The 19,651-nt window shown below is 40.9% G+C and overlaps 1 protein-coding gene across 5 annotated transcripts in view; it reads left to right on the top strand.

Annotated features, from left to right (window-relative positions):
* Positions 1-19,651, top strand: part of FMN1 (formin 1) — a 428,550-nt gene that overhangs the window by 295,544 nt on the left and 113,355 nt on the right. For all 5 annotated transcript variants that reach the window (XM_019435304.2, XM_019435301.2, XM_019435302.2 and 2 more), the window contains 2 exons: positions 910-969; positions 6,240-6,360. In XM_019435304.2, coding sequence (XP_019290849.2) covers positions 910-969; positions 6,240-6,360 — 181 coding nt within the window. The remainder of the gene's footprint in view (positions 1-909; positions 970-6,239; positions 6,361-19,651) is intronic.

The following is a 19,651-nucleotide window of genomic DNA, read 5'->3' as shown; positions in this document are numbered from 1 at the left end:
TTGGTTTGTTCTGAAAGAACGCAATTGGATGTTGAACTGTAATGAGAGAAGGAAACAGCACGCAGTATCAGCCATAGCACAAGGCTTGAGTCTGTTTGAATTTAGTGTTGACTACTTGTAATTTACTCATTCCTGAGTAGGGAGCAATGTTGAATCACCAGTTGAGCTGAGCATTTGAATTATTCTTTGGCCCACAACAATTGGGCCGAGGGTCTACTGTCAAACTCTCTGAGCCTGATTATCATTTGGCTCCACACCCCTGCAGAGCTTTCTCTTTAGAAACAACCAGCCCATATCTAGGCGTCCCATGGGGAGCAGGGGCAGTGAAGGGAGGGGAAACACACAGGCAAATTAGAATTAGACCCATGTGAACAAGACACAAAGGCTGCCTTGTGGGAGGGCCTGCTTGCCCCTGGCCTCCCAGGGTCATAAAGTGGCATGGCGCTCCTTTTAAGCTGTCCTGATTGTTTTTCACGCCATTAAGAACACACATTTTTTGAAAGGTGGGAAGGGAGGGATGGTTTTCTGTTCTAGTCCCTGGTTCCCTTTGGCACTCCCCTACCCCCTCCTGTCTTGGCTTTATGCCAGAAAATAATGAGACCGTGTATATGTTTGTTTGTTTGTTTTAGTCATTACCTCAGAGGTCTTATGAATTATCTATTTGATTCTTTTTTTTTTTTTTTTTACCCCCACAAAGAATAGTGGAGTGTCATAGATATATAGATGACATAAAAAAAAAATTGCTGGACAAAGAGGAGAGTGGGAAATCTTGCCAGTCGCAAACAGAATTAGGACCAGGTATTGCAAATTAAAAGTATCAGGGTCACAAACTGAGATTTCAGTACTCAACTATATAATATGTTAGTCTCATGTGAATGATTTTCATTTAAGCTTCTCTTTTAAACCTAGGATAATGGGATTAATCTGGTGGACTATGTCGTGAAATATTACCTGCGTTACTATGATCAGGTAAGAAATAGCATTATGTGGAAAACTACACTAATGGGGTTTCAACTCTTACACATTGTTGGCATTCAGAAATTAGATGATGGATGGGTGGATGAATTTCAAGTCCAACATAGAATTTGAGAGCTATCCAGCCTCCTTGGTTTACAGATGGGAATGCTGAAGCCAAGAAAGTTTAGTTGACTCTTGTAAAGAGAAGCATTATTCAGTGCCTTTCAATCTACTGACTCTTAATCCACTCTATAACACAGTTTCAGAGAGACCCCCAATGCCTTCTAACCAGATCGTGGGGGTCTTTGTGAAATCTATATCCATTCAGTAATTGGTTGTATCTGAAACTGGCTCTGGGCTGCAGACCAAAATGTAGGAAATCAAGATGCAGTAATACCCAGTACCTTATCAGTAATGTTCATCTGTGAACAAGTTGAAGAAGTGGAATTTGAAATCCATCCTCTCTGCTCAGATTACATTTGCAATTAGAAATAAAAATTTCAGTGAGAATCCACCTGAGCACAATTTTCTATGTTTAATTCCTTCTCATTAAATTGAGAACAAGGAGTCCTAACTTTGAGAAGAAAGAGGTACTGTTGTAAGGTGTTGGGAAATCTAGCAATCAATATGAATGGGAAAAGTCTCAGGAAAATGTTGTCAGGACTTCTGCTTAGCTGTCCACTCAAGCAGGGTTTTTCCTAGGCTCCAAGGGAAGAAAAGTAAGGATTCCAGGGCCTTGTTTTCAAAAGGCCTATGATTCCATCCAGAAGACAAGCTAGGCACTGATGAAGTCTATAGGCTTCTATCCTCCCCTCCTCATCTGTCTGTTCTCAGTGTCTCTGAAATGAATCATCTCCCAACCCCCCTCCTCAAACTTCTCCTGTTTCTAATGAGGAGATTATCATTTCGGTCATTCAAGCATGAAGCTTCTGCTCCTCTTTGGTTCCTCTCTGTCCTTCGACTAAATTGTTTCTCATGTTTCTTTCTTGTTTTTCATCCCTCTGCCCCACTCATCCAGGCTTTAAGGTAACTCACCTGGACTATTCTGGTTGCTTCCCAGCTTGTCTCCCCACACCTGGTTGCTCCTTTTCCAGTCCATCCCACGCCCAAGGCCCAATCAGTTTTTATAGTCCCGGTCCTACTGCATCACTTTGTTACTCAAAAACAGAAATGACTCCCCATTTTCAACTGAATTAATACTCTACCCAATTTAATTCCAGTCTTTTACAACCATGCTTTTTTTTTTTTTCCATTTTCCCCCTACACGTAGTCTGTGATTTAAGACCCCATGTTTTCCAAACACACCCTATGTTTTCTCACTGGTGTGAGAATTTTTTTAATTTTTTTTAATGTTTATTTATTTTTTGAAAGAAAGATTGACAGAGTGTGAGCAGGGGAGGGGCAGAGAGAGAGAGGGAGACACAGAATCTGAAGCAGGCTCCAGTCTCTAAGCTGTTAGCACAGAGCCCGACTCGGGGCTCAAACCCATGAACTGTGAGATCATGACCTGAGCCGAAGTCAGACGCTCAACCAGCTGAGCCACCCAGGTGCCCCACTGATGTGTTTTTATATCCAATGTTCTCCCTGACTGGACCTCTTCTCATCACCAGCCTCTTTATATTAAGCTTCTGTCTTATTAATACTCTCTTGAAATAATAAATTAACTTTTGGGAGAAAGCTCTCAGTAGCAACACATACATTTGCAACCTAATAGGTAACAAGCTTTTCAGAAATGACATGGAAAGGACAACTGGTCCCCTCTCATTTAAAAAAAAAAAAAATTGGTACAAGAGGCTGCAGGTAATTTCCCAAAAACACAAAAACAAAAGCAAAAATCAAACAGAAGATATAAATCGCCAACTAGATACATAGACCTAGCGGTACAAATTGATCAAAACTTTATTAGGACTATCACAAATGGCTGATGGAATTCTTCCCTGTTTAAGATCTCCATGTATAATGGGACCCATATCTAGACTGCCCTTGACTCACCAAACTGTGTCCTATAAAGGGCACCTTTAAAAAAAATCACATGAAGATGGCACGTGCTTGCCAATCTGTTTCCCCACGGAGCTATACCTACTTATGGGGGACACATTTCCTCATTCATGCAAATGTACAGTATGGCTTAGCAAGACTTTGACCTTTCTGTATCAGAAGCCCTAGAAATCTATATAATATTTCTAGGAATTTTTATCCTAAGGAAATAAATAAAGATATGTATCACTATTATACTTATAATAATTTGTAATAACAAAATATAGCAAGATTTTGGGGAGGTGTCCAAAGGTAGAGACTAAGACCACGTCAATTATGCTAGAGTTACAAGATGGAATAATACACTGCCATGGAAAGTATGTAGGAGAAAATCTAGTGGCATTAGAAAATACTCTTGATCTGCTTTTATATTAAAAACATGGGTTTAAAACAATATATAATTTCAAATATGTAAATATAAATATACATAAACACACAGAAAAACCTAGGATACCAGAGATATAAAAAAATGTTTGATTATCTCTGGGTGGAAAAGATTTTAACTTTCTTCTGTCTTTCAATTAGACATAATGAACACATGTCACTTTGGTAAAAGGGAAGAAAGATAAAATAAAAAATAGTACAAAATAGTACAAAATAGTACAACTATTCTTCCCTTCTTCCATGAAATCTTTTTTCACTTCCTTATCTTTTAATCCTTTGAAGCCGGGGAACACTTGGTTTGAACTTCTGTCTTGATACATCTTATTCTGCCTTGCATGTAGATATCATTGAGCAATTAATTGTTAGTCTGGCATTGCTCCTTGAGTTCCAAAACTCATTGTTGTCTGTTTTGTAGCATCTGTAATTTAGGTGTCTGACAAATACTTACTAGGTTGAATCTGCTGTAAATATCCGCAAGAGTGTAATAAGTGACATTTGTAAATAATTAGGTGCAAAGAGGTGAGAGCTTTATTCTGGTAGAGGGGGCAGACATGTTGAAGCTTCAGGCAATAGGTATATACCCAAAGTTCTGGCAGCAGGTACTAGTAGGACAGCAGAATTATCCGGAAGAATCTTGAGAGGTAACATTTCTGATCTAGGGTTAGCATAAACAGATTTATCTTGTAGTGTCTGTAGCATCTACACAACCAAGTCAGATGCATTGTGTAGGAAGGCTGAAATTTGCCAATGAAATGTGACCCTCAAAGAGAGCTAAACCTAGTGGAATTGACTTCACAGAGGAAAATCTTCCAGTAAGAATAGTTTCAAACATGGGAATGGCTCAGTATGGGAAAAATCAGAAGTCAACATTTGTGTGATGCTCTCCTGAGTTTCACAGTGCAAAAATTCATTTCACTCAGCAAGAGTATAGAATTATGTGATTTATTAAGCTATCCCCTCCCCGTAGGAGCATAAGTGATGATTTTTGTGGTTAGTTGTGATGAGCAATTAGCAGGAGAAAGGTGACTCCTGTTCCAAGCCTCCTTCTACTCATGTTGGTTTGGGGTCCAAGTCCAGGTTTGTGAAGCTTACAGAAATCCATCTAGAGCCATGTCTTTCGAGCTCTAATGGAGCAGCTTTCTCAAGAGATGCTACCAGGCTGATTTGCTCAGTAGCACTTTCTCTTTTTCTAGCTTAAAAAAAAAAAAATTGAAGCCAGCGCTGAATCTGATAAAAAAAAGTTTTAGAAAATAGTTAGAGATAACATGCATGAGTTCTTCCAATGTAGATTGCCATGGAGCTTCTCGGCAAGCATCTTAGATGGTGTTCCATCCTGTCGCAAGTACTACTTCGTTGTTTTGAAAACAGTAAAATAAGTACAGAGAGATGGGGAAAAAAGCACACTGATCTTGCAGAATGTTTCAATAAAATGAGGAAAACCACCTTTTCTTAGCATCTCACGTGGAGCTAAAGGTCTTAAAGGAAGGGAATTCCTGAAACCATAAGAAAAATGACGGTAATTGAAATGTCTCCTGCTCAAGGTACACACTTTTCAGAACAGTGTTTTTATAGGTGCCAAACAAAGTTTGTATGCCACGTGTTGTATGCTGTACTGAGAGCTATATACAGTACCTGCCCTCACAGTGCTTGCAGTCTAGCGGGAGAAGCCTCTAAGTTAACACAGCAGTTTTGAAATTGACATTGATAAGCGCCGTGACAACGGTAAACAGCAGGGGCCCTTGTAAACACCCAGGTGCTGAGGGTTAGAGGCAATCTTTGGGGAAGTGATACCTGTTTTGAGACTTGAAGAATGATATGAACACATGCAGGTGTGAGGAGTTTCTACAGAAGAGTTAGAAAGGGACAGTTTTATAGACAAAAGCCCAGAGACAAGAGATTGTGGCCTGTTCTGTTATTTTATGAACATTTAGGAGACGGAGTTAGAGATAGGGGGAAGGTGGAAGAAGACTGAGGGTGGAAGAGGCCAAATCATAAAGTGCCTTATAAAGCAGTTTCAGAGTTTGGAATTAGTCCTAATGGCAGAAGGAAAGATGGAATGTGAAGGAAAGCTGGCAAAACAGCCTGTGTGGAGAGAGGAATAACTGAAGACTGCCTGAGATATGCAAGATGCAGGGCTTATGTTAAACAACTCAGGGACAAAGCAGGATAGACTGGAAAAGATATTTGAGGCTCAGCTTATCTTTCCATACGCCTGAAACTTGTGTCCCTCAAGGTATTTCTCAGCTTAGATCCTCTATGACGTATAGTCGGGGAGCTTGTCAAAAACTATGGCAAACCAGGCCCTCAGCAAGTATATACAAAGATAAGCCAAAGAACGTTTGGGAAGTCTTTACATATATGTGAAGAACTTGATCCCCCCCACACACCCTCTGGAGCTTAAAGCCGCAGCCGAGGGTAGGTCACAGCAGAAGGGAGGGTGATTGTTTCTTCCATTGTAGTGCCTTCTTGTTCAGCACCTTCCGATGCACACCAGTTGGCATACCCCAAAGATGAGTTATCTAATTGCTACCACGTGAAGCTCAAACGGGGACTTTAAGTACTTTCATGTGTTCCTCCTGTGCCTTTTTCCATGAGAGGATGGCGTCCAAGATCAGGGCATACCTGACAATTTTCTCTTCGATTCATGAGGCAAAATAGAACCCAGCCCTCAGTGGCATTAGGACCAAAATGATATTGTGGAAGACACGAAAGCATTTCAAAGTAACCAGGTCCAAACTTAGGAATGGCCAAGGAGCATTTCTCGGATTCTTATTTGCGCTTTCAATAAAAGATGCTTTGGAATTTCAATTGATAGTGACAATTGGGGAAGTATAACATACTTTGTTAACCATGTCTTTTAGGAAGCAGGAACAGAAAAGAGTATTTTCCCTCTGCCTGAACCACAAGATTTCTTTCTGGCTTCCCAAGTCAAGTTTGAAGACCTCATAAAAGATTTGCGCAAACTGAAGAGGCAACTAGAAGGTAACAGGAACTGTTCTGTTATTATGATAATAGCTAAGCTTTTCTTTTTTTTTTTTAATGATTGAGGAGGAGGATGTATGTCTGGTTCATGGAAGGGAATTGGCGCAGACTTCAATTCCTCGTGAAGCTCTCCATCTCTTGTGCTCTGTTTGGAGGCGCTATGTTTGATTAGTGTTAATTAGTGCTTTTTATATCCACATCTTTTACATCTACATTTTCCAACATATTACAGATGATCATTTTAATAACAATAGCAGCAGCCCTTTATTGAATGCTTATTGTTGTCTCGTATAATTATTACGGCAACCCCAATAAGCAGGAACTGTATACCAACTCCATTTTACAGAGGAGAAAAATGAAGTTCAGGGAAGTTACATTCATACAGCCAGTGAGAGGCAGATTTACTGGGCTCTAATCAGGTCTATGTGATTAGAACTCATGCAGTTTCTAAGCCAGGTTATTGTGCCGCCTGAAACATGTCACATGTGTGCACACATGTGTGCAGCCACACACGCCCCTATATATGTGGTTCACGTGTAGGAGTCTAATAAAGGTGTCAGGACACATAGTCAACATTCTCTTTTAGTTTATTTACATTTTTAATTATTCACAACAACATGCTGAAAGCCCCTTTTAGGTTGTTTGTTTTTTTTTTTAAGGTGAAAATATGTCTCTCTCGAGCAGGAATTTTCCTTTGGCATTGCTAGAGTCTTGTGTTTTCACTGTGGAGACATCTCCTTGTCCAAGAATATAAATACTTGCATTGGAGCTTGTCTAACTCCAATTGAAGAGCTCCACGGAGGATTTAGGGAGCGTGTTAATGTGGAAATGGAGCTCAGAGTGCCAAAAGGAGAGCTTGAGGAAATGAAGAGCTTGAACCAGGAATATTTTTACACTAAGACATAAAATAAACATTTTAAAAATGTTTATTGTGAAAGGGCGCTCAGAAACCCAAGTCTTAGACAGAGAGCAGCCTGGAAATGGAAGTGAAGTGGGACAGATCCCTGGTGGCGGGGAGAGCCATTTAGCTTTATTTTGGGCATAAAACTTGCTTAAATAAGGAGAGCGGTTACAAGTGAATATTTCTACCTTGTAAATTATTTTTAAAGGAACATGTGGATTTTTTTCCCTCCTGTTGATGTGGTTAAGAGCGTGAATGCAACCAAATGGATGCTTCATTTAGGAATGTGATATATGAACTTGTGGTTATCCTTTTCCCTCTCATAAAAAAAAAAAAAACAAAAACAAAAAAAAACCACTGACAGTTTTATCCTTGTCTGAGATGAGGGGCTGGACTCTCACTGTGATGAAACAAAGTGAAGCGTCCTGCAGCAGGTTTCTGTCGCTCTCCAATGGCAGGATTAGGGCCCAGGCCAGTCCCCAGGATGGCTGCAAGCTTAGCTGTGGCCAAGAAGAGCCATGCCTTTCACTCCGTGGCTGTCCCTGAATACGACTCCCCCCTGGTCTCCTGGCCCTTTGCTGTCTTGTGTTGTTTTGTGAGCAGAAACCTGGTGTATGTGTGACCTTTCCTCCTCTCCTGCGGCCTCTTTCAGGCACCTTTGACTTCTGCAAGTGTTTGATGATGATAACAAAGGGATGAGAAGAGTGAATTGGGAAGACAGTGGAGAGGCAGGTGTTCCCACAGAGCATCCCCTTTAGCATACCTTATTTTCTCCAGGGCGATCCCAGGTGCCATTCCACATCCCTCCGTATTCAACTGACACTTTTCCTCAGTCATTTTAAGGAGCTGCAAGAGCTTCTGGAGCTGGAGGACCCACCCTGTGAGGGGAAACTAAACATTACCTCAGTTGTTTTTCTCCTTTGTATTAGACTTCACCAAGAGATGTGAAGCACCACAAGGCAAAAGGGAAAAGTGGGACTCCCCTCCAGCCCCCCCACATTGGATATTTAAACAAAAATGCCCTGCTAATCTTTCGAGATGCCAGTGTTTTTAACACATGAAAGGTACCTAGTAAATATTTAAAGAAAATACAGACCATTGGTTCTCTAATGAATTTCTTTTTCTCCTAAATGCCATCTGGCAAGATGGCCAGAGTCGTGGCGGTCTGTTTCATCTCCCTTCCCATTCAGGTTCCACCTCCTTTTCCATAAGGCCTTGGTGTGAGCCTAGATTGAATGTTTAATTGAAGAGGACATAATTTTCACACATACAGCAAAGATTTGATGAGGCTTTGAGGTTTATTGTAGCCATTAAAATGTCGTGGCTGCTGGCAAAACCCCAGAAAATGTCTAAAGCTAAACCAGATGTGATTAGCAAATTTCAAGACATCTCAGGCCCCATTTCTCCAGGCAGGCGTAGCCCTTTAGAAGAAAACTGTTTTCAACCACACCTTAGCAATAGGGTGGGAATTAAACTATAGTTGTTGGTTGTGCAAATGTCAGTGATACAAATAGATGTTGCTGATAAGCATCTTTTGTAGAAACGAGAACTTTGAATAGCACTTTTATGTAGATAAAAAGAGCAGGCAGCTGATGATCATAGTATCAGCCAGTTTCTTGTGTGATTATTATCTATCAGATGTTTTACATAATCATGTCTTTTAATCTTTACAACGACCCCACGAAGCAGATACTATTATCAGTCTCTCCTAGGAGGAGGAAACTGAAGTTCATGGTGTTCACATAACTTGCCAAATTACAGGTGATGATCTAGCCACATTTTGAAGCTAGATATGACTCTAAGGCATGCACTTGTCATCTATCCTGCCTGTGACCCAGAGGTCTCCATATTTGAACCCAGATCAAAACAGTAAGTTATGTGTTAAAGGCAGAAAGCCTCATGGTGGTGCCAATGACAGAGAGTTACTGAACATGTGCGCATGAGTGAGTGTGTGCGCACGCGCGCGCACACACACACACGCACACACACGCACGCTCTTAGAGCCACATGTGTAGACCCTCAGATCAGAGACAGGAGAAAATTTACTTGGGGATGGGGAAGACGTATAGGAAACAGGGGTCACGAGAAGTGAATACACACACACACACACACACACACACACACAAGTGAATAGACACAATTATTGTGTAGGATTAAGAACTCGGGCTTTGGAATCAGATGATGTACTTTTACTGGTTTGTTGGAAGCAGGATCTTGTCAGGTAACAAAACCATAAAGAAGATTCCTTTTCTTACCTGTGAAATGGGAAAATTATAGGGCATATGTCAGAGGAGGTAATGAATGCATGGTCCATTAGTAAGGAAAACTTCAGTAAAACTGATTAGGGGTATATACCTTTTATTGGAAAATGCACACCTTGTAGAATCAGGCCCATATTGCTGAGAGGCCTGCTGGATATATTTGTGGAGAATCAAATTCCCGGAGCACTTGCACTCTCTTCTCTACCTTAGTGGTGACAGAACCCAATTCTTGGTGCTTGGGAATGTGTCCCATATTTTGTTTACTGTTCTGTATCCCTTACTCAGACAATAATTTTAGCTTCCCTGATACTGTGATAAGTAACAATTAGGAAAAAACAAATGGTAGAAATAGTTGCTCTCTTTCTTATTCTTTGACCTTGTTTACTGGTCAGAACTCTCAAGGTATTTTTACCAACCCATATGTGGTAGGCAGAATAATGGTTCCCAAAAATGTCCAAACCCTAATCCCTGAAACATGTTACCTTACATGGCAAAAGGGAACTTTGCCGATGTTAAGATGGGGAGATTATCTTGGGCTATCCAAGTGGGCCTAATCTAATCACATGGATCTTTAAAATGAATCTTTAAAAACTGAGAATTTTCCTTGTCTGTGGCCAGCGGGAGATAGTACAGTGGAATGATCAGAGAAATGCAGTGTTGTGGGCTTTGAAGATGGAAGAAGTGGGCAGTGAACCAAGGAATGTGGGAAGCCTCTAACACTGGAAAAGGCAAGGAGCAGATTTTCCCTAGAGCCCCCAGGAAGGAATGCAGCCCTGTCAACACACCTTGGTTTCAGCCCAGTAGACCCATGTTAGACTTCTAACACAGAGAGCTATAAGGTAATATATTTAGTACATTTGTTTTAATCAGTTAAGTGTATGATAATTTGTTATAGTAGCAATAGGAACAAATGCACTGTGCAATGTATCCTAATTGTGGCAGTTAATACTAATGATACACACACACACACACACACACACACACACACGTGCACACACACACACACACACACGCACACCATTGCTGAGGCCATAAGATGTACGATTTCTCAAGTGGTGATGTTCACCGGTATTGCATGAAATGTGAATTGGTGTTTTCTGAGAAAGGTTCTACAGAGGCACCTGGGTGGCTCAGTTGATTAAGCGACCAACTTTAGCTCAGGGCATGATCTCACGGTTCGGGAGTTTGAGCCCTGCATTGGGCTCACTGCTGTCAGTTCAGAGCCCGCTTCAGATTCTGTGTCTGTCTATCTCTCTGCCCCTCCCCTGCTCATGCTCGCTCTTTCTCTCTCTGTCTCAAAAATAAACAAACATTAAAAAAAATAGCAAAACCCCCAATCCATATTGATTTGATATGATCCTATGGTAGTATTTTATTATGAAAATTTCACTGTGGCTATGGAAGTTGGAAAGCTGAATTTTTTTGTTGTTGTTGTTTTTGGAAAATGAGAGGGGAGCTCTTCAGATAGATATTGAGAAGTCAGCATGGTCTGAAAAATTTAAAAACAAAATTAAATCACTCGTATTAGCCAGCAAGAGTTACTCAGTATCCCCTGTCATTAAAGATAGGCTATTTAATCAACTAGCTATTACTAAATCGTGCCTTGAAAATGATGCATTATTAGCTCTGTTATTCCATATATGAATTTGGGAAAATGTAATTGATAGCCCTCAGTGGAAGATACTCCAGCTTATTTGAAAGTCTTGGCTGAGATGCAAGTGTGTGTGTGTTAAGATAATTCTCATGATGTCCTTTTCTCTAAATATTTAAGAATATGTATTTGAACATGTCCTTTCTTTTGTACCATTTAGAAATATTTGGGAATATGACAGTTTAAGAAAAGCAAGAGTCTGTGTTGACTTTTTGATATCTGTTATCATTCTAGACATGTTTATCCTGCAAATACTTATGCTAACTTGTTAACCTTTTTAAGCTTTCTCTAAATGAGATCCTGTGTGAGATGCATAGTCCAGGCATTCAAGAATTGTTATTAAAAAACTTCATTCTAAGTTTGAATGGTAGTAATATTTCCAAACTAACTTTACATTAAAGTACATCCATCACATCTTTAAGCATTTTCAATCCCAATGTCCTCATTGTAATGGAGTGATCAAATTAGCCCAAAGCCATCCTGATGAACCTCTGTTTTGTACAACACTAGGACCTGAACATTCTATTTCCACATAGAGAGGACAGGAGAATATTAAATTCATAAACACATGAAAGTAACAGTTCAGGAAAGAGAGGGGCTTTTTGTTGTAGGGTTTTGTTGTTGTTGTTGTTTGTAGATTTTCCAAACTATAGTCAGTATGTCTTCCAGGTAAAGAAGGCAGACCGAATTCTTTCCTTCCTTTAGCCCCAAATCCCTGGTAAAGACCCACCCCAAAATTAATACTCCTATTATTTAGAGGCATACAGTCAATACCAATATAATCAGCTAAAAGAGGAGGAATTGGGGAGGGAACCACACACCTCCACACATAAAAGCAGAAAATAAGAACCTTTTACCTGGTAGTTTCTCATGGCCCTGGGCAGAGACTGGTATAGAGGCAATAGTCTAGCTATTTGGATATGTATATGAAATTTTTACAATTAAAACTAGATTTTAAAAAAAAGTTATAATCAACTCTGAGTTCTCGGTAAGTAGGTTAGTGAGGTTAAGGACTAGTCATAGTTTTTTTTTTTTTTTTTTCAAGTTAATATATTATTTTTAACAATCAGTAAGTCAGCTCTACTCTTTACATGCTGGAAGACCTTTCTTATATGAAACTACACGGTAAGCCATAGACCACCTGTTGTGTCTCCTGCAAGGTAGAAACAGTCCTCTCCTTTGCTGTTTAGCTCATTTAACATAATCAATAAATTAAGCGTTTGGGCAAATGCACTGATGAGCTGATATCTGTGAGGTGCTGGAGGGTGAGATGTGTGAGGCAGGGTTTGAGGCTCTGAGCACTGTTGGCATCGGGAAGGAGGAGAAGCTGTCTCCAGTAGAATTGGCGTCCCCAGTGATGGAGGGAAGGCAGAAGGGCTGGTCAGCAGAACTTGCACTTCATCGTGCCCATGACCACTTTTATTTTTTTTATGTTTTGATTTGGGGTTGTGTAGTATGTCCTTTCCTCTCCTCAATACTGTAGTTAAACAAGATTTGGCCATGAAAAATAAGGAGAAATGCTAATAACTGTCATTGCTAATCTAGTGGATATTAAAGTTTGCATTACTGGGGGTAGTGGGAAGGATGTGTCATGATTCCACTCAACAGTTCCCTAGTGAAAGTTCGAGTCTCTACCTTCCTCTCTGACTCCATCTTTCTTACAAGCATGTTGGTTTCTCCTTGGTCAGGAATCTCTGTATCCGTCCACCACTTGGACAAAAGTATAGCCTTTGGCACACTAAGTCAGTACTACTGACCCCAAAACAGAATTTAGGAAAAGCGATTGCCTACTGAGTTTATCCCAGGAAGCAAAGAAGATGATTTAAAGAAGGTCTGTGTGGTGACTGTTCCTTTGAATTTGCAGTAGACACACAGTCAGGGGAACAGAAGACTAGAATGGCTACAATTCTGCCCCCAGTGCATGCAATATGGGGGTATCCTTAGAGTTGCTAGATTTATTAAATAAAATGCAGGAGGCTCAGTTAAATCTGAATTTCAGATAAACAAGCCTTTTGTTTTTAGCAGGAGTGTGTCTCAAATATTGGACAGGATACACTTACATTAAAAAAAAACACACACAACTATTCCTTGTTTATCTCAAATTTAAATTTAACTTGCTGTCCTTTTATCTGGATGTCTATAGAGAGTTTAAAAGCAATAATAAAACCAACTAAAAGTTGGTTCCCTTTTTTATGACCACCATGCACTGGCAATTCTAAGCAATCTCAGTGAGAACATCCTCCTTTCAAGGATGGGCAGTGGACACGGGCGCAGAATATGTTCTGGGGTGTGGTGCACGTCCGTTTCCACCATCACTAACGATGACAGTGGCTGCTTAATGCACACTTAACCAAAAACCTGCAAATTGGCTTCCAGCTCCTCTGTTTCTTAAAACACCTTCAAACTGAGGACTGCCTGCATTCTAACAGTAAGGAAGTTGAAGCAACTTTGCTGCTAATGATGAAGCTCAGACTGGAAGCAGGTTTATCTGACTACAGAGTTTATACTCTGTGTTGCACCATGCTTTTTTCTTCTACTGTTTGTAGACCCTCCCCTCAGGCACTAACAGTATGATCTAGAATGAGAAGTCTTGACAAATAAGCCCCATTTATTTCTCTAGTTCATCTGCTAAAGGGATTACAGGTGGTAACTGGATTGACTTTAGGCTTTTTTGGGTCTCTACCCATAACCACTCAACTAATTTACCTGCTGTGATCTCTATCCTTCTGCTTCCTCTCTGTCCATTTCTTTTGGTTTCTCTGATACACTTGCTCTATCTCTGTCTCTGAAAATCGCCTTCCCTATGTTTTATTCCTTTATGACTCAGAAGGCAAGCATACTGGTCTGAGATGGGCAGCCAGATGAATATCAGAGGACTACAGGGCCACCCAAGGTGACCTGCGTGGTGTTGACTCTTTGTTATCTCTTCCATTCGTGGACATTACATGTAATGTGGTTCTGGCATAGATGAGAAATTAGGGGAACCTTCCAGGATTTGTCAAGTCACGTGGCAAAGCAGACTGTTGCTTCTGTGCTCTGGACCAGCCCTGTCTGTGCAGGAGAAATGACGTCTATCAAGTAGCTTTCTTCCCACAAGAGTGTAAGTGTTCTTTAAGAGAGAAAGAAAAGAAATGAGAATGAATTTTTTTCTTTAATTATTTGTTTGAGCATGGACTGTAAGCAGTATAGCTCTGATGAAGGGAGAAAACAGATTCTGGAAGACTTTTGGAGGACTTCTGAGAAAAGATGGGCAGTTGAACACTCATCTGGATTAAGCACTCATGTAGGATTTCAGTTCCTCTTAAAAATTATGTTAAAAATAATAAAATTCTTTGAAAGCATCATGTCAAGAGCACAGAAGGATAGAGAAAACCATAACTGCAAATTTTCTGAAGCTCAGGAAGTAGATGGACAAGTGGTAAATGAATCCACCAAATACAAAAGTGGAATTCCAATCCAGGAGCGGAGAAAGGTGAGAAGCAATCCAGTTTTCACTGCCACATGACTTGACACAAATTTGTGTGTAAATGTATATGTATAAATACATAAACATTCCTATGTAGTCATACATAAGTAAATCAATGAAATCATTCAAGAAAATTTCCCAAAGTGGACACAAGTTTCTTATTTTAAAAGTCCCAAAGGGATTCCAGCAGAATGGAATAAAACAGATCCATACCATTGTTAGAACATTTCAGAATACTCAGGACAAACTTACACACTTCTAGAAGGGAAAGGGAGTTGGAGGGGTGAGATGTGGAAACCAATTACCCAGAATCAGGAAGCAGAATGGCTTTAGGTCTTTCAACAGCAACACTAGAAGCTAGAAATGGATCCGAATTCTGAAGGAATTATTCCCAATCCAGAATTTTACATCCACCAAATCATCAATCAAATATGAAGACAGATGAAAGTATTATCAAACATGTAAGTTATCAAAAATATTTACCTCCCATGCAGCCATCCTCAGGATGCTACTACAGAATGTGCTTTATTACGAAATAGGAAGACAAAGATGACAGGAAATTAAAAATCCAATGGAGAAGAGAGGTAAAGAGATACTACAGGGTGGATGGCCCAGGATGGCAGCCAGGCACAGAGAGCAGACATTCCAGATTAGATTGGGTCAAAAGAATCCTGGAGAAGATCCTTGAAGATACGTACCTAATAATGTATCTGATGTGTCCTGAATGTTTTGACAAGAGTTACACAACTAGCAACACGTTTGGAGTTCATTTCATGAAAAGAACATAGAACACAGAGCATATTAGAAAAAAAAGAAATATCGTGAGGGTGAGGGAGTTTGAGCGCAGGAGGAGGTCTAGGAAAGACAAATTAATCAGAATTTGTGTATCTGCTGAGACAGGGAGCTGTGTTTGCAAAGGCATGTTAATGTTAACACAGGATGCCAGTCCAGCCAAGCTCTGGTTGTGCTATCCCGAAAGGGGGCTCATGTGCAGTAGGTATCCGGGAAGGAAAGACAACTGTATCTTTTATACTGTATCAAGAGAAAGATGTGCACCGAGTGCCGATAGACGCTTGCTGGAGACCTGCAATTAAGTACTGAAATCATCAGGTCAGATTGGCACAAATGTCTGCCTCTGGGGAGGGAGAACTGAGTGGAGATTGTGGGATGGAAATGGGGAGCTGCTTTTCCTGGAGTAGGATACGTGTCTTCTCTTAACTATGTGCAGGTACCACTTTGATAAATATACCAACACGGCAACAACAACCACCCAGCGCATCTGTAAGTGAGAGTTAAGTCTCGGTGGCAGAAGCTGGCTTGTGGAAAGCAGTCCCAGCTGGGGGTTCAGGAGATGCAGTTTAAAAAATTTAGTTCTGCCTCTTGCCAACCATGTGATAAGCCGTGCAACTCTAACAAATCACTTAACCTTTGTGAGCCTCGGCTGAAATACTGCAGCTGATCATCCTACCCTCTCCAACTCTGGGATACTAGAAGGGTCAGAGGAGCAGATGTCTGAGGAAGTACTTTGGGGAGATGTGGGAGGTTTTGTTTAAACTCATTCGGGAGTCATACAGTTTGCAATTCGCGCAACGCGTATCGGTGTGTCCTAGAATGGAGAGGGGGGGTATCAGCCATTAGGAGAACGTGGCTAATTTATCACCTTTAAGGAAGCTCCAGAAGACGTGACTTGACTGATTATTGACCATGCCTAATTTATTAGCTCTTTCCTCCTTCGCGGCCCATTTGTCCGCGGCAGTAGTTTGCTAAGCCTGGTCTCTGGTACACGACTGGATACATTAGCCAGAGTCCTGGCTGTGTTGCCATGGTGTTAAAAAATATTTAGTTTTGCAAGCAAAGTTTCAGGAATAATAAAAGAAAAACTTTGATATGATTTATTTTTGTAAGACGATTTCAACAAAACAGACACAAGGAACTGGGGTAAGTATTTCAGAAAGGCAGTGGGTGTAAAATGTTGATCAGCGTGGTAACTTTTGATGCAAAGCATTCAATTAAGTGCGGTGTGGTGGGTAAAGGTCACACATTTCCCAAACAGAATGCCTTCAAAGACAAGTTGTACAGAAAGGAGAGAGGATACGGAAACTGAAACCTGATTCATTCGTTTAACTAATGGAAGAAGTTTGTGTTTTCCTTTGAAGCCACGGTTGTGACATCTCTAGGTGGGAAGGATGAGTTACGTTACGCTGGTTTCCTCCTCTCAGCTTTCACTCTGCTTCTACTCTTTATTTATAAATGAACACAGTTAATAGAATTTATTTTGTTTTCCTTTTCTTTGACAAGAACGTAAAATGCGGAAATAAGAGCTACTGTCACGGAAAAGTCTGAGTCACAAGCCCTGATTTCAGATCCCTGCTTGACGAGCTGTGCCTCCACATCCCTGTGTCCTTGTATAGAAAGGCAGGTGTCACTGTCTGCCTTACTGATTATTGGAGTGGAGGGACCAGGGTCATATGAAGGAAATCCCTTTGCGGAATATCAGCGAAATGTATAATACTTATCCCTGGTTCTCTTTGTGCACCCATTTCTGATATTTAGTCCAGCAGCAAATCCTGCTGGTTCTTCCTCCAAGACGAGCTTTGAGTCAGTTCACTGCTCTCTATATCCACAGCACATTTCTAGTCCAAACCAGCACCTTCTCTCATTGGGGCCCTAACAATAGACCCCTAACAGATTTCCCTGCTTCCGTTCTTGCCCTCCCTTTAAATTCAGTCTCTGCTTATCAGACAAGTCAGGCCACCTTGTTTCATATTTGTAGCTCTTGGACTAAAATCCAACCTCAAGACTTGTACCCATGCCTTACAGGTGCTAAGATGTTTTGACCACTTCTGACTTTCCTGTCTCATCTCATGCCACCCTATCCCCTCCTGTCCACTAAACTCCAGCCTCACGGGCCTTCTCTGTGTTCCAACCCAGTAAGCTTCTTTCAGAAGACCATGGGGAAAGGAAGGGGGGAAAAATAGTTACAAACAGAGAAGGAGGGAGACAAACTATGAGACTCTTAAATAGAACAAACTGTGGGTTGAGGGGGAGGCAGGGGAGAGGGGAAAATGGGTGACGGGCCTTCAGGAGGGCACTTGTTGGGATGAGCACTGTGTGTTGTATGTAAGCGATGAACCATGGGAATCTACCCCCAAAACCAAGAGCACACCGCACACACTGTATGTTAGCCAATTTGACAATAAATTATATTAAAAAAAAAAAAAAAAACCTTTGCAGCAGTCGATCCCTACACCTGGAATGCCCTTATTTTAGATATTTCCGTGCCTTGGGCCTTCTCTGTTCACCCAAACTATAGCAGCCATGCTTTGAATAGTGACTGTTAGGACTCCCAGTTTTGATAGTGCTATTGTTTTCTATTTATTTGTAAACATTTACCACCCTTACTTCCCTCCTGCTCCATCCCTCCTGCTCCATGAAGGCAAAGATCTAAGGACCTTTTTAATGTTTATACCTACTGCCACAGGGTTGAGTGGATGAATGAATGAGCAAATTAATAAATGTAGGAAAGACTCAGCTTTCCGTAGTTGCTGACCTTGCTATTAGAAATTAGATTTTTTCCTTATGGACAAAGATGTCAAATAAGCATAAATAGGTAGATACTTTAGGGAGACATATTTTAAGATTGGACAAAGGGATAGCTGATGTCCCTGAGAGGTAACAGGTGCCTCACCCACTTCTGGTTGGAAGACTGTGTTACAGCAGATGGGTAGGATAGGTGCCATCAGAAAGGGGAGTTTGTGGGGCACCTGGGTGGCTAAGTCAGTTGAGCGTCTGACTTTGGCTCAGGTCATGATCTCACGGCTCGTGAGTTTGAGCCCCACGTCAGGCTCTGTGCTGACAGCTCAGAGCCTGGAGCCTGCTTACGATTCTGTGTCTCCCTCTCTCTCTGCCCCAACCCACTCATATTCTGTCTCTGTCTCTCCCAAAAATAAACATTATAAAAAAAAATTTTTTAAAGTAAGGGGAATTTTGCTAGATGATTTTGAAAATGAATCCAACTCTGAGTTTCTAAGATGATTGTTACTATGTGATTTCAGTGCATTCTACAGTTCTTATTCAGTAAAGGTTACTGGTCTCTCTCCTAGACTTAGTTAATTGAACAGCTAAGAATTCCTGGAATTCTGGCCGTTTATAGGATATGGGATATAAAAATCAACCGTAAAATTATAGCAGGTTTGGATCTCAGATATTCTCTTTCTAAATGGCTCTAAAGGATTTGCTCTTGAAATCACCCATGCCTCAAAGAATTCGGCGTGGATACCATCTAGAAGTGATCTTTATATAGTAGAACTCTTACCCAATGTGATTGGTTAATGGATAAAATTTGGCCCAAATCAAGAATCATAGAAAATGATACTTGGATCCCTTAATATTTAATTTAAAATAAGCTAAGGGGGCACCTGGGTGGCTCGGTCGGTTGAGCGTCTGACTTTGGCTCAGGTCGTGATCTCACAGTTGGTGAGTTCGAGCCCCGCATTGGGCTCTGTGCTGACAGCTCAGAGCCTGGAGCCTCCTTCAGATTCTGTGCCTCTCTCTCTGTCTGCCCTTCTCCCAATCACACTCTGTATCTCTCTCTCAAAAATAAACATTAAAAAAAAGAGTTATTAAATCTTCTTATGAAGATTCAGTAATCTTCCAAGTTAATCAACTTCTAAGTTAAAGCCAAGTTTGTTTCATTTTAGATAGCCATAATGAGCTAAACATAATTTCTCCCAAGAGTTAAGGACAATAGGGAGATAACAGAGCACAGTTAAAAGTTAGGTTTGAGGGGCACCTGGGTGGCTCAATTGGTTAAGCATCTGACTTTGGCTCAGGTCACGATCACTCAGTTTGTGGGTTTGAGCCCCATGTCGGGCTCTGTGCTGACAAGCTCAGAGCCTGGAGCCCGCTTCGGATTCTGTGTCTCCCTCTCTCTCTCTGCCCTTCCCCTGTTCATGCTCTGTCTCTCTCTGTCTCAAAAATAAAAAACATTAAAAATTTTTTTTAAATAAGTT

This window comes from Panthera pardus, unplaced genomic scaffold (assembly GCF_024362965.1).
Source record: "Panthera pardus isolate Hobbes unplaced genomic scaffold, ASM2436296v1 HiC_scaffold_24, whole genome shotgun sequence".
Taxonomy (NCBI): Eukaryota; Metazoa; Chordata; class Mammalia; order Carnivora; family Felidae; genus Panthera; species Panthera pardus.
Note: the sequence above shows the minus strand (reverse complement) of the source record. Positions and strands in the feature narration are given on the sequence as shown.